The following is a 15,439-nucleotide window of genomic DNA, read 5'->3' as shown; positions in this document are numbered from 1 at the left end:
TATGGCAATAATAGGTGAAGAATAATCTTAATTGAGAGGGGACAATCAAGGCTCTCAAAAAGAAATTGGAAAAGCCAAAGAACATGAAGGCCGTTGCAAGAGCTGAGGGCTTTGGCAACCAGTACGATCCAGTTGTATCTTACAAATAACACTCTTCGTGAGGTCATCGGGTTAGCGGATCTAGAGGACGTCTGGACAAAGCTGGAGAGCAGGTACAAATCCAAGTCTTTAGCAAATCGATTATTTTTTAAGAAAAAATTATATGATCTTCAATTTTCAGATAGAGCAAAGTTTGAGGTGCACTTCGATGAGTTCAACAAGATATTAATAAAGTTATCGGCTCTTGATGTGAAGATCAAAGAGGAGGCCAAGGCTTTTCTTTTGTTGGCATCATTACATCCTTCATTTGATCACATTGTGACTACACTACATTTTGGTAATGATACTCTCAAGCTTGACGAGGTTATTGCTTCTTTGCTAATAATAGTGATGATGGAGCGTCAGAGGAGGGTAGTGCCTTGGTTACAAGTGGTGGTAGGGAAAAGGAAGGTCAAATGAGAAACTGGAGGAGTTTGAAAAATGCACAAGTCACAAAATAATCTGTTATTATTGCGAGGAGGAAGGTCATATAAAGAGGAATTGCCCAAAATATAAGGAAAGAAAAGAGAATGATGAGAATGGAAATAAATCATCCACTGCTGATGTCGTGGAAGGGTTTTGGAGTGATGATGGATATGTTCTTCTCACTACTTCATCAGGTATGGAAACAGGTATGAAAACCTCAGATTGGATTTAGATTCTAATTATTCATTTCATGCATGTTCAGTCAGGGATCAATTTGCTACATATAATGTATGTGAGAATGGTACTATCAAAATGGCAAACAATATGAAAAAACAAGGTAGTCGGAATTGGGACTATAAAAATTCGTATGTTTGATGGGATTGTGCGAACTTTAACTGGGGTGAAGCATATGCCAGATCTGAGGAAGAGTCTGATTTCATTGGGAACACTGTATCCGAAAGGTTTTAGATGTTCATTTGAAGGTGGAGTTCTTAAGGTTTTAAGAGGGGCCATGGTTATGATGTAGGGAAGGATGATTAGTAATTTGTACAGACTTATAGGGAATGTAAAAATAGGTGGAGCTATTGGAGCTATTGTTGGAACTTGGGTGAGAGTTATAGGTGGAGGATAGAGACTGCAAGTGGTTTAGGCAATGAACAATTGCAAGCCTGAAAAGAAGATGGTGAATTTCACTTTAGATTTGGTGAGTGGTGGTAATCTCTCGGAGCGGGTAGCAACAATAAGATAGGTGGACCCATGTCATATTGTGCAGTGGTGTTGAGCTATACGGTATTGCCCAGGCAGCGATAAGGTATGATGGATTGATAGAGATAATGACAGAGCTTGCAAAATCAACATAAACAAGGGTCTTCTTCAAAGTGGTTTGCAGAATCTAAGCTAAAGGTGGAGATTGTTGGGGTTGGGTGTTTCTTGTATTCTGTAACGGTCCATATAATTATAATTGGTCTATATTTGTAATTAAGTCTTGTTTGGGGTCCATTACATATATAGGGGTAAAATTGTAATTGTGTGTGATTTAGGGTTTTAGGTTCCTTATATATTGTCTCTGTGGTGAAAACCCTAGTTACAAGTAAAGAGAATCACTTTGTGATGTGGATAATGGTGTAGAGAGTTTTTCAATTATAGTGAAAATTCTCTGTTTTCTTTGGTGGATGTAGGCAATCTTGCCGAACCATGGTAAATTCCTTGCATTGCGTGATTGTTTTCTTGGGTTTCTTCCTTGTGTGTTACGGCAAGAAATTATCTTAGGAAATCCGTAAAACTTACAAAGAAGAACATATAGAAGAAAGTGAGTGTCAAGCTAATCTAGTGGGGGACTCTCCGATGCCTAAGTTAGATCTCTCTTAAAAAGTAATTCAAGAATAATGAAAAAATATCGATCACTTTGAAGGAGGGTTTACCCGAGTATTTATAGTTGTAGCAAGGCGTTTATGAAGAATCCTAACTTGGTTTCCATCCCAGAGCTAGCAAGAGTCCAGATATGGTAGGAGTCTAAAGTTGCGCAGACAAGGGGTATCCCAATCGGTAAGGGATTCCCTTTCCTTTTAAGGACGATTAGGAGTCCTTATAGGTAATCTTTCATATTTCAAAGATCTACTCCTTACTTGGAGGTTACGTATTCGATTAGGAGTGAATTTCCTTATAAAAAGCAAGTTTACTTCACCCAAAGATTCTCTAAGTGACAGTGGCTCAATAACTCGGTTGCCAAGCTATGATTAGGTTCTATTTTTGTGATCTTCCACAACTGGGGGTCCTCTGAGTGTCTATGAGTAGCCCCGATTGTTCAATTATGCTTGTGAGTAGCTCGACACTTGGTGGCCGATCCATAGGTTGGTCATTGTTCACTTTATTGAATTCTAAGTTGTTCTGCATTTCCAATATTCTATACATAGAACATTGCATCTTCTTGCATCTTTGACCGATAGAAGTCTTTCCAAAGGACTTTGTATGCTCGGTAGCCCAAATGACTTCTGCATATCCCTCACGTTCCTCGGTTAGAGCTTACTCGGCCTTAGTTAGACTGAGGCATGTGAGTAGGGGACTAGGAATAGACCTAGACCTCTTGTACAATACTTCATCCTCCCCCAAGATGTAGTTTTCTGCTCGTATTTTCACTTTTTGAGCTTTCGTTTAGTCATCCACTATGAACTTTCTTCAGTGCAGCACTTCATGCACTTCATGGGTCGGTTTCTGTAGTAGTTCTATATACACCTTGCAACCCATGTCTTCATAATCTGCTATCGCCAGTTGGGACAAAGCATCTGTTAATGCATTTTTTTGCCTTGGGGGCTTCCTAGTCTTGAACTTAGAGAATTGAGCAACCAAGTCCTTCACCTTTTTGAAGTAGTTCATCATCCTAGGGAAGGTTTCTTCTTACTCTCCGTTCACTTGGTTGATGATTAGTTATGAGTAGCTATGGACCAACAACTCTTTTTCTTACACCACTCAAGCGACTCGGAGTCTTGCCACCAAAGCCTTATACTCAGCTTCATTGTTCATGGCAGGGAATTCAAACCGCATAGCATATTGAATCTTAAATCCTTTGGGGCTTGTTAGAATCAAACTAGCTCCACTCCCTCTCACGCTGCTTGACCCATTGACGTATAATGTACATGTCCTCACGAGGGGGGAGCTTTATTCCACAGTTTCTTCCTCAATCAATGTGCATTCAACACGAAGTATGGTAAGGCCTGACCTTTAATGGTGGTTCTGGGTCAGTAATCTATGTCATACTCGCTCATCTATAGAGGAGCTCTTCTCATGGTGGAGGAGAAAGGCAAAGTCAGTTGACTGTGGTAAGGTTTGGTTGCCACTATCATTCTGGTACCTTATCACATTTGGATAGAGAGAAATCAAAGAATTCATGAAAATCAACATTGATCTACTTCTTGTGTAATAGAGGGAATTTTTCGAGATATCTAGGATTTCTCTTCTCAGACAACAATGCATGTAACTTTTATTTCAGATCTTCTTCTCTCTAAAAAATTGAAGGTGCTGACGGCGAAGGCTCATCCAAAAAATTTTTTGGGATTTTTTTTAACTTCCTTCCCTTGAGTTACTATAAGATAAACATAGATGGATGTTCGCTTGGTAACCTAGGATGCTTAGGAGCAGGTGGGGTGATAAGAAATGAAGATTGTACTCCCCTTGTCAACTTCACAAATTATGAAGGCATAGGGAAAAATAATATGGTAGTGTTCTCTACTTTCTTCTTCGGTATTCAAATAGCAATGGATAAGAGAGTGGATAAGTTATGGTTTGAAGGTGATTCTCAAGCGGTTGTGGGATGCATATAACACCAATTGATAGCTTGGTGCTTTGAACTAAAATGGTGGTCTTATAAAAAGTACTTGGATAACATTTCATGGGGTATCTCTCACTGTTACAGAGATGTGAACTCTATGGCAGATAAATTAGTAAAGCATACAGCGACAACAAGAAGTTTAAGAATCTAGAATGAAACTCCTCAGTTCTTAACTATGATATAAGCCAGGATTTCCAACAAAGACCCATATTTTGATCTATATAACTTTGATTTGATTAGATTGCTTTCTCTGCTAATGGTCATGCTAAAGGTGCAATAGTGATCTAATGCTTGATTGCAAATTTTGTCTCTTTCTCATTTTAATGATATATTTTTGCTAACTTTTAGCAAAAAAGTGCTCACTCATCTCTACCGACCAACTGACTAATCTACCAGACGTACTTGGCTTGTGGAGGATTTTCTTTAGTGGTTGGCCAGTAAGGACTACAATTATATGGGTTTGAAAGTAGTGCTTCAACTTCTGAGCCATGATGACCAATGTGAAGGCTAGTTTCTCTGGTCCAGGGTATCTTGTCTTGGCATCCAGCAAGATATAGCTAACATAGTAGATCAATCTCTGCTGCTTTTCTTGTTTCTACACTAGAGCTGCCTTGACCACTACTGGTGACATTGCTAGGTAGATTTGTAGATCATCTCCTGGTTCAGGTTAGAATAAGAGAAGTGGTGACTTGAGATAGACCTTGAGTGTTTCAAACACATCCTGTCAGTCTAATGTCTAGAGGAAGTCTTTAGGCAATTGTAGATTCTTTAGAGTTTTGAAGAATGGTAGGCACTTATCTTCAGCTTAGGAGACAAATCAGTTAAGCATTGTGACTCAATCGGCGAGCCTCTAAACCTCTCTAATGTTTCTGGGAGATGCCACATCACGGATGGCCTGGATCTTGCTTGGATTTTCTTCTATTCCTCTCTAAAAGACTATAAATCCTAAGAATTTTCTTTAGGTGACTCCAAAAGCACACTTTGAGGGATTTAGCTTCATCGGGTTCTTTCTAAGGACTTCAAAAGCTTCTTCTAGGTCCTCAATGTGTTGCCCAGTTTGAGCACTTTTTACTAGCATGTCATCTACATAGACCTCCATGTTTCGTATGATCTATTCTTTGAACATGGTGTTGACCATCCTCTAGTATGTGACTCCTAGATTCTTCAACCCGAAGGGTATGGTTCTGTAGCAAAGTTTCCTTGCTCAGTCAAGATGGCAATCTTCTCCTCATCTTCAATCTTCATTATGATCTGGTTGTAACCAGAAAAAACATCCATGAAAGTGAGCATCTCATGTTCAGTTGTGGGATCTACAAGGAGATCAATTCGTGGCAAAGGATAACAATCCTCGGGGAATGCCTTGTTCAGTAATCAATATAGTTGATGCAGACTATCCACTTCTCGTTAGATTCGGGGGCCATCACGACATTGGCCAACTAGGTTGAGAATTTCACTTTTTCTGATCAGGTGTGAATACTTCAGCTTCTCTACTTCCTTATTGATGATCTTCTGCCACTCGAGGGAGAAAATTTTCTCTTTCACTAGACGGGATTTATGGCCTAATCAATGGTCAGGCTATGTTCCTCTATGTTCTTGGGGATACCTGACATATCATGGGCTGAATAAACAAAGACATTTGCATTGATCCTAAGGAACTATATAGTTCTCTTGTTGGGCTCGTCGCTCATCAGGGTTCCAACTTGAATAGTGCAACTTGGTTCATTCTCGAATAGTGTGACTTGTACCACATTTTCTACTGGTTCACCCCATTGTAGCTGGGACTCATCCTTGACAGTTTCAGCTTCTATATTGCATGCTATGCTTGCGTAGGCGTTTTTTGTTACTTTGACAAATTTTGCACAGCCTTCGTGTGATTCTTTTTTATCCGAGCGACACTCTCTAATCCCCTTTTTGTGGGGAATTTCACCTTCAAGTTTTTTGTTGAGGCTATGGCCCCTAAGTCATTCAGAGCCAATCATACCAGGATGGTGTTGTATGCCGACATGACCTTAATTACCATGAAGTTGACTAGGGTAGTGGCCAAGAGAGGGCTCTCATCTACATTCATTAATAGCTTGATGCATCCTTCTATGTACGATGGGGTGCCCGCAAGCTGTAAAGGGGTCCAGTTGTGATCTTGAGCTTGTCATATCCAAAGTCGAGCTTCTGGTAACCAGCATAAGATATCACATCAACTGAAGTCTAATGTCAATCAAAATGCTATAGAATAGACTAATAGCGACCACCAGTTGAATCACCATGGCGTCATTGTGCAGTCAATTTAGTCCCTTCAGGTCCTCGTTAGAGAAAAAGATCACCAAGTTTTTGTAAGTTGCCTTGATCGGCTCCTCGATCGCACAAAAGAAGTGGGTATGAGCTTTTGCCTTCCTGATTGAATTTTACAATGGCTCTTCAAGGATGGTGTCTATCGTCAAGCCAATGGACTGATTTATGTCATTTATGGCTTGCTTTCCTTTTTTCGACCTTCTTTCTCTGTCTTCTCTCCGTGGCTCGTCTCACCGATTGCTTGACTCTCCTTGCTCCTTGTTGGTTAGCTAGTCATCCTCTTGAGCCTTGATGGATTCTTTGGTAGCCAACCTTGAGCAGGTCCTCAATCTCCCTCTTTAACTGTCTACAACTATTAGTATGGTGACCGATATCTCTGTGGAATTTGTAAAACTTCTTGGAGTCGCGCTCTTCAGGCTTCGACTACATGGGTTTTGCCCAACGTATGATCCTCTTGTCTTTAATCTCCATTAAAATTTGGACCAAGCCAAATTTAGTGGTGGGTTGTCCGAACTCATCGCTTGTGACTTCTTTGAATCTCGCTTGCCATCTATGGTCCGCTTCTTATCCTGGGTCAAAGCTATAACACCTTTTTTGTGTCGCCAAGTTTTCGTCCATGGTCACGTACTTGTGGCAATGTTGTAGTAGCTCGGTGATGCATACATGCATCTTCTTCGACAAGGATTTTATGAGTTTCTCATGGCACACCCTATGGAAAAGGGTGTTGTAGGGTACAACATCCTTGAGATTCTTGATCTCAAAGGTTGCTTCAATGAACCTATTGAGGTAGTCCTATAACAACTCATAGTGACTTTGTTTTATGGCGCAGAGGCTCATGGAATCTTTTTGCAAGCAGATGTTACTCTACAATCTAGTTATGAAGGCCTTCCCTAGGTCCTTGAAGTTGTTGATGGACCTGGGCTTTAGGGTTGAGAACCAAGTCAGGGAAGCTTCCTTCAAAGAGGATAGGAACACTCAACACAGTGCGACCTCAGAGCTCCCTTGAACGAACATGACCGAACTGTAATGACTTAAGTGACACACTGGGTTGGTCATCCCATAATACAAGATGAAGGTTAAAATTTTGAACTTCTTGGGTAGAAGAGCATTCATTAGTTCGTCAGACAAGGAATTGTGGGTCAGGACCACTGGCATCCCAATGACCGACTTCTTCAGACTGTTAACCTTCTCAAAAAGCTCAAGGATGCAACGGTCCAAACTGGTTTATCTAGTTGGACGTGAGGCCTTAGTGTCTTCCCTTCATTGCTCAAGACTTCAAATGAGGTCACTGCGCCTCGGTCTATCTTCCTTACCTCGATGTAGATGATCCTCCCTTTGAATTTGAGTAGAGGGTCAGGGAGAGCCGTGCCTTGGAAAATTGATTCTTTTGGGAGGACTTGGCCCCCTTGGAGGATCGGTTCTTCTGACAAATCTATTCTTCGGGGAATGGATCCCCTTCTCGACCCGTGAGGGACCAAGACTTCAGGGACTAAGGTTTCTTCTCTCAGGTCACCAGGGGTTGTGGTGCGTGCTAGGGATTTTTCACAACTCAGAGAGCGGTGTGCCATGTCTTTGGGTGAGTGTTAGCAAGACCTGTATGACTATCGTCATCTCTGTGTTAGTCGACAAGTGGTGGATTGTGTCGGTGCCTGTTAACAGAACCCGAATGACCACCATCTTTGTGTTGGTTGGTGGAATTTAGTCTGTTCCGGTGCGTGTTCGCAAAGCCTGTAAAACCACCATCTCAGTGTCGGTTGATAGGTGGTGGATCGTGTTGGTGCATATAAGTAGAATCTACATGACCACCATCTCCATGTTGATTGGCAAGTGGTGGGTCATTTCAGTGCGTATTCACATAACCCCGCACGACTAATTGCTTCTTGAGCAGGCCTCGATCTCGATGGTAGCACTCTGGTTGGTTGGGCAGTAAGAGGTGGTACTTCAAGAAATGCTAATGCGAACTATTGAATCAAGTTTTTGCACAGCAAGTTCGTATCTAGCACTTGGAGTTGCAAAGTATGCAACTTTGAATTTGTGACGGGTGCACTAGGGTCTAGCTACTGTAGCAGTGGAGGAGGAGGAGGAAGAATGTTCACCGGTCGTGGGGTGTTAGGGTTTTGCTGGGATCCTCACTGGATGGTCCTTGCTTAGTTAGCCATGGGGAAAGGTGATTCGGGATCAAAACCTGCCAAAAGTAGGCTCTTCCTCGTGGCTATCCAATAGTGACTTTGTTTGTAAGTTTTCCACAGATGGAACTAATCTATTGTGATAAGAAATTGTCTTAGGATTTCTATAAAACCCACAAAGAAGAACATACAAAATAGAGTGAGCGTCCAGAAGATCTGGAAAAAGAGTCTTTGATGTCTGAGTCAGATCCCTCTGAAAACAGTAATTTGAGGGTAAAGAAAAAGTATTGATCCCTTTGAAGGGGGTTTACCTTAGTATTTATAGTTGTAGAAAGGCAGTTGTGGAGAGTCCCAACTTGGTAGCTGTCCCATAGTTAACATGAGTCCATATATGGTGGGAGTCTAAGTGCGGTAAGAGTTGCACAGATAGGGGGTATCCCGATCATTAAGGGATTCCCCTTCCTTTTAGGGATGATTAGTAGTCCTTATAGGTGATCTATCCTATTTTCTGAGAGATTTTCTCTTTGCTTGGAGGTTATGTATTTCATTAGGAGTGAATTTTCTTATAAGGATCAAGTTTCTTTCACCCAAAGATTCTGAGTGATTGTGGCTCAGCCGCTCGATTACCAAGCCATGGATAGGTTCTCTTTTTGTGATCTTCCAAAACTGGGGGTCCTTAGAGTGTCCAAGAGTAGCCCAATTATTTGGTTATGCCTATGAGTAGCTCGACACTTGGTGATTGAGCTATAGATGAGGATCTGGAGGTGACCGATCCACAAGTTGGTCTTGGTTCACTTTCTTGACTTGAAGTTGTTTTGCAGTTCATCCCTTGTCTGCCTTGTCTAGCCCTAGTTCCATGTGTCATGCTAGTATCAGTGAGCTATTTTTACCACAACATTGTGATTGTGCATTCGTCCCCAAGAAAATTAGATACCTTGTGACAATATTATTTTTTGCTTTTTATTTTTTTTAGTTGACAACAATAGTATGTTTTTTTTTTTTTTCTAAAGGAAATTTTATTGGTGCTTGATTAGGACTTTTGGGCTTGACATTGAACCTTATTGTTATTATGTACCAAAAGTCATGGGAATCAACAGTTGAATCGGTTAGTGTCGATTCCCGATGTGAATCAAGCAAAATCGGGAAAATCAGTATGAATCGTTTGGATTTATTAGTTTCGATTCTAGATCCAATTTTCCCATATTTTTAACTGTCTTTCCTTGTAAGTTGTTTTACGAGGATGAATGTTTAAGGATTCTACAAATTCATTAACTCAAATTATGGACAAATTATGCATTAAATGGTGAGCAATGAACTTGGTAAGAGTCGTAAACTCGGACGTCCTAAGTTCGACTCCCATTAGGCACACTTTGAGCCACTTACACGGGGGTGTTTAGTGCTCTTCATTGCTTTTCAGTGAAAGTTGAATGGTTCTCATTCAACCCAGTATGACCCGGTCCATGCAGTTGTGGGGTCAGTATGGGCCCGTGGGACTAGTCAGGCTGAAGGCCTGAATACCCGTCGTTAGCAAAAAAAAAATGCGTTAAATGGCAATTTAAGGAGAAAAAATTTGGCAATTGCCCGAGTTGCAACCAAGAAGCTACATTCCCTGCTGCCAAAATGGAATAATTCACTTTCTCCACTGGGTTCACAAGTCTCCTAGGTTTTAGTATTTTCAAAAACACCCTTCTTGATTTCATTTCATTGGCTACCAGTAGGGGTTGTAGCTACTTGGCTGCTACCCGAGCAGCAACCACTTTTGTCCATTTAAGAACTATGAGTAAGAGGAACTCTGTAATCCTTTTCCCCCCTTGTATTCATTTGGCAACTCAACCTTTCATGAGGCTTACATTTGGTGAAAACATTTGGAGGAACTTTACCCAAAAAAAAAAAAAAAAAAGAACATCTGGTGGAAACCCATTGACATTCCTCAATCTAGTCCAAATGGTTGGAACTTGCAATGGATTGAGGGCATTATCCGAAATTGAACGTGAATTGCGACCGTCATCAGTATACCGTTAATCAAAATAACCACATCTTAGAAAAGTCATAGACCCATAAACTTTCTTAGGGAAATTTCTTAGATCTACTTAGATGAGTAAAAAAGAATTACATAACAAGTAGGTTTACAAAAAAAGTTCGTGTAAAACAAAGTCAAATCTATTGGTTTGTAATTCTTTTTCTTATCTAATAGATCTAGACAGTTTTATCCAATTTTTAGTACTTTTGATATGTCTAGAATTGCCAGCCATATCTATGAAAATTATTCGACTTACAACCAACAAAAGAAGAGGAAAGAAAGGAATATATCCGATTATCCAAATAAGAGTTTCAATTCACTAAATTATCTTCTTAATCTTTCGTTTAACCTAATCATTGATTATTACTGAAGTACTCTAAAGAGTTGTCCTCTACAACATAACCTCGTCTACATATTTTTTGACATTTTTGTCTTTGACTATCTCTACAAAATTATTTGAAGGAATTATTGATCTTTATTTCTTCTTCCTTCCAACTTGTTATGGTCGTCTGTTACACTTATGCTCACATGATAAACAATGCAAACAGGCATTTTTATGGGCACGTTCAGAGACAAAAATATTAAAGTGTATGCAGGTGAGGGCTGCAGTAGAGGCAATGTTTAAAGTATATGGGTATTGGTCATTGCCAATACTAATACAAGTTCCAATATGTATCAGATTGTATTGGCCCATTTTTTTTTTTTTTTTAAAATCTCCCTTCGGCCCAATGGCAATGATACATATCATCATCGTATCAGCAATCGATAGTGATACGAATCATCCGTTATGACTGATATTGATACCGATATGATTTGGCCTATATGACCGATCAAATGCTGATATTTTAATCCATGTCAATAATACGAACAAAGTGGGGTGTGCTACCTATTTGCGTTTCTCACGCTCAAACATAATCCATTGTTATCAAAGACAAGGACACTTTTCAAAGACCCTGAAAACAGGGTGCTGTTTTAGAGCATAGGGAATGCTGGGTAGTGTTCTCTCTCCTTAATTAGTTAAAGGAAAGATTAAATGGATAATTTGATAAATCAAAACCCACTGTTGGATAATTTCATAACTTTCTTTCAAAAAGATGGGTTTTGAAAGACACTTTAGTCTACGATAAAATCATTGTAAATTTTGAACGAAAAGATATCCAAAATAGAAGTGATTGACAAACTAACAAGGAATAAAGGAAAACTAGGCAAAAGTTTTCTTGGTGATTGCCGGAAAAATAAGTCAATTAAAGGTCATAATTGTTCTACCCATGGTAATAACACCTCCACTATCCGCAACAAAAATACTATCGTCCCTTGTTGGAAAAAAAAAAAACCAATCATCCCCAACAAAAATAGATACATTGTGATATTTGAACAAGTAACATACTCTTGTGAAAATAGTATGTTTTGTTTTTGTCCTTATTTATTTATTTATTTTTTTGAAGTTGATAACAATAGTATTTTTGCTTAAGAAAATTTTGTTAATACTTGATCAGGAACTTTGGGCTTGACAATGAAACTTTTTTCTTATTATGTACCAAAAGTTTAGAATTTTGATTGAATGAATAATCCTTCTACTGTGGGTGGTTTGATAACATGGAATTAGAATTGACCTAGCACACCTGACAGTTGAATCGATCAATGTCGATTCCCAATGCAAGTCGATCAAAAGTCGATAAAAAGCAGAATGAATCAGTATGATCAATGCCGATTCCAGATCCGTTTCTCATTTGGTAAAATCCCAATCCCGTCTTTTTATCCACCTTAATTTCATTGTAAGTTCAAGTTGTTTCTTTTTTGGGTGGAAGTAATCAGTTGATCCATGTGAATGAATTTTAAAGGATTTTACAAATTCATTGACTCAAATTATGGACAAGCTATACGTTAAATGGCAATTAAGGACCAAGAGAAAGAGGAACTCTATAATCCTTTATATTCATTTGGCAGCTCAAACTTTCTTATGGCTCACATTTAGTGGAAACCCAATTAACATTTGGTGGAACTTTACCTTTACCAAAAAAAAAAATTGGTGGAAACCCATTGACCAAATGAGAGTTTCAATTTACTAAATTATCTTATCAATCATTCGTTTAACCTAATTATTCAAAATAAATATGTTTACTACTGAAGTACTCTAAAGAGTCCTCCTCTACAACATAGCGTCTTCCGAAAGGATTGTTAATTGTGGTGCCACCCTCATAGTGGTTATCTCTTCCTTTTTTCTAACTTGTTATAATCGTCCATTACTCTTATGCTCACACAATGTATTCAAACATCTTTAATACCACATTCAGGGGAAAAATATATAAAAAATGTATCCAGATGAGGGGCAACAATAGAACAGACAATGTTTGAAGTATACTAGTATTGGTCTTTGCTGATACTAATACAAGTTCCAATATGTATCAAATTGTATTGGCTAAATTTTTTGAAAAACATCTCCTTTCTGCCCAATAGCAACAATACATATTATTATCCTATCGATACTGATATGAATCATCCATTATGGCTGATTTGGTACCAATATGAATTGGCCTATATATGTGACCAATTGGGGATGGTGATACTTTAACCCATGTCAATAATACACATTTTTAGAATAAAGGGAGAAGAAACGCTTCTTGTCTACATTCCCATGTCCAAACACAATCCTATGTTTTCAACCCCCTGTTTTCAGAGGGCAGGGCTGGGCCTCTTTTCAAAGCCCTTGAAAACAAGGTACTGAGTCTAGGCGTGGGGAACACACAATAGAGTTGTTTCTCCATAATTAGTTAAAAGAAAGATTAAGTAATAATTTGATAAATCAAAACCCCATTTTAAGTAATTTCATAATTTTCTTTAAAAAAGGTGGGTGGGTTTGAGAGACATTCTAGTCTACAATAAAATCATTGTAAATTGCGTGCAAAATGATATCCAAAAGATGAATGATCCAAAAACTAACAAGGAATGGAGGGAAACTAGGCAAAAGTTTTCCTGGTTTAGTCATAAATGTTCTACTCATAGTAATAATACCCCACTATTCCTCTATCTGCCCTTTTATGGACATTTGAATCGGAAATAAATTGATTGCTAGTGAATTAAAATCTCAGAAGCAGGTTGAATTTTCCAACCTATCCCAGAGATTTCTTTTCCTTGACTACTACTGGGTAACAACCAAGTTCCATTCATTCGAACCCCTCAATCCTTGAGTGTGGGAGTGGGACATTCAAGTTTCAACCCATAAGGGCAAGGTTTCCTCTTCCATCTCAGATGTGTGACTCTTATGTTCCTCCTTTAGCTCGACATCTCTTATCCACATTCCAAGGAATTGCAACAATATTGTAGATACCTTGGTTAGGAAGGCATTGTCATTGTTGGGTTTGATGGATTGACCTATCTCCACTCAATGGCTCCGAAATCTTTGTAATTTTGAAACCATTAGCTGTACTCGGGTTTCTACTCAATAAAATTCTACTTTACAGAAAAAAAAAAAAAAAAAAAAAAAGAAAACCTGTAAAGTCAAGGACAAATTATTCATTTGAGCAAAAAACCAATGGCATTATAGGAAAGAAGCATCCTAATGAGAATCAAAATTTTGAGGGGCATTCTTGACTAAGAAGCGGGATTTCAGGCACTGATGAGTATCTTTGTTTTGTTTTTATTTAGAATTTACTATACTAAAGTGGAATATACTAATTAATTACATAAAATTAAAATATTGATTTTTTTAATGAATTAATGGTGATAGCGATATAGTGGGAAAGTGGAAACCCGTCTCCCTTTGATTTTATTTTAATCACCGTGGAATTCGAGCTGCTTTGTTTTTCTTTATTTTATGTACTTCTAATCTTTTTCCTTTCTCTGTTTTCTCTTATGGTTTTTCAAAGTTCTACTACCTTTAAAAGACGACTCTGTTAGAATCAAAAAGTGATAAAAACCAAGCTGTTCTGCTTCTGGGTTTTGTTCTATTCTTCTTTGAACCCAAGTTGTTAAATTCTTTTTCTTATTGGTTTTGAGGAGCCCTTCGTTTTGTACCTCTGGGGTGATGTTCAGAGTTTCATCGAATATGAAGGCCTCCAACCGTGTAAGCTTTAAGTTCTTAGTTTCTCGCTCTGTTGGTTATGATGATTTTTCTTTTGGGAGGTGGGGGTATATATGAATTTATCAAAGTTAGTAAAGTGGGCTAGTTAGTGCTTCAGACTTTTTATTGGTAATATTTATTATGTATGTTTTGAATGGCCACCCAGTGGCTTTGTTAAATTTGTCATATGGTTTTGATGCTGCCGATGGAGTTTGAAACTCTTCATTGTTGTTTACGATTTGAATCAATCTTCATCTTTATTCACAGCAACTTGGGAGGAGTTTTAGTAATCTGGAAGTTTGTTCTGTGATATTATGGGTTGAGGAGGTTTATACGGTGGAGCTGATGATGGAATCATCTATTGAGAGGAAGGGTCTTTGGGATTCTACTGTGGTTTTAAAGTAGGAAATGTTCGAAAAGCATTCCAGCATATTGGTTGTCCTTCTTCTACAGGTCTGTGAGAGGGATGTATGGGAGGACATGGGCATGGGATTAGAGTTTATTTTGAAGACTAATGACTAGTGGGAAAAAGGAATAATTTCATAGCTGTGTTGAAGTGATCGATATTCAATTGCAAGAATCATATACTGTTGGGGGTACGATGTCTTGTATTTTGTCACATGGATTTGTGGATTGATTCCGAAGGGCCGTTAAGAGACTGTAGGCCTCAGAATTTTTTCTTTTTAGGATTATATGTATATTTTGTTTAAATGTACCTATATAATGTTACTATGGATTGTAGTAAGTTCATTCTCTATAATATGAGAGAGGCGTGAGGATGAGCTGCTGTAACCCTCCTCTCCATTGATAGTGAAGCATACCTCATCTCATCGTGGATGTAGGCAATCTCGCCAAACCATGTAAATATTTGTGTTGCATTGTGTGATTGTTTGTTTTCCATTTTAGTTGGTTTCTTTCATCATTTTATGTTTTCATTTCGACACATACATAGAGGACACTATACATATTGTTATGTAAAACATTCATGCAAATATATCTACTTGAGGTGGAAGATACTCTGTTGTTATCAGAAATTTTAGAATCTTCCAAACTGCTTG

The 15,439-nt window shown here is 38.6% G+C and overlaps 1 protein-coding gene across 1 annotated transcript in view; it reads left to right on the top strand.

The window, feature by feature from the left end:
• The first annotated feature begins 14,108 nt into the window (after positions 1 to 14,108).
• LOC122066413 overlaps positions 14,109 to 15,439 on the top strand; it is a 3,295-nt gene continuing 1,964 nt past the window's right edge. The window contains exon 1 of the mRNA XM_042630218.1: positions 14,109 to 14,384. Within this exon, the coding sequence (XP_042486152.1) occupies positions 14,346 to 14,384 (39 nt within the window). The 5' untranslated portion in view covers positions 14,109 to 14,345. The remainder of the gene's footprint in view (positions 14,385 to 15,439) is intronic.

The sequence above is a fragment of the Macadamia integrifolia genome, unplaced genomic scaffold, assembly GCF_013358625.1.
Source record: "Macadamia integrifolia cultivar HAES 741 unplaced genomic scaffold, SCU_Mint_v3 scaffold2381, whole genome shotgun sequence".
Taxonomy (NCBI): Eukaryota; Viridiplantae; Streptophyta; class Magnoliopsida; order Proteales; family Proteaceae; genus Macadamia; species Macadamia integrifolia.
This window is presented reverse-complemented; position numbering and strand designations above follow the sequence as displayed.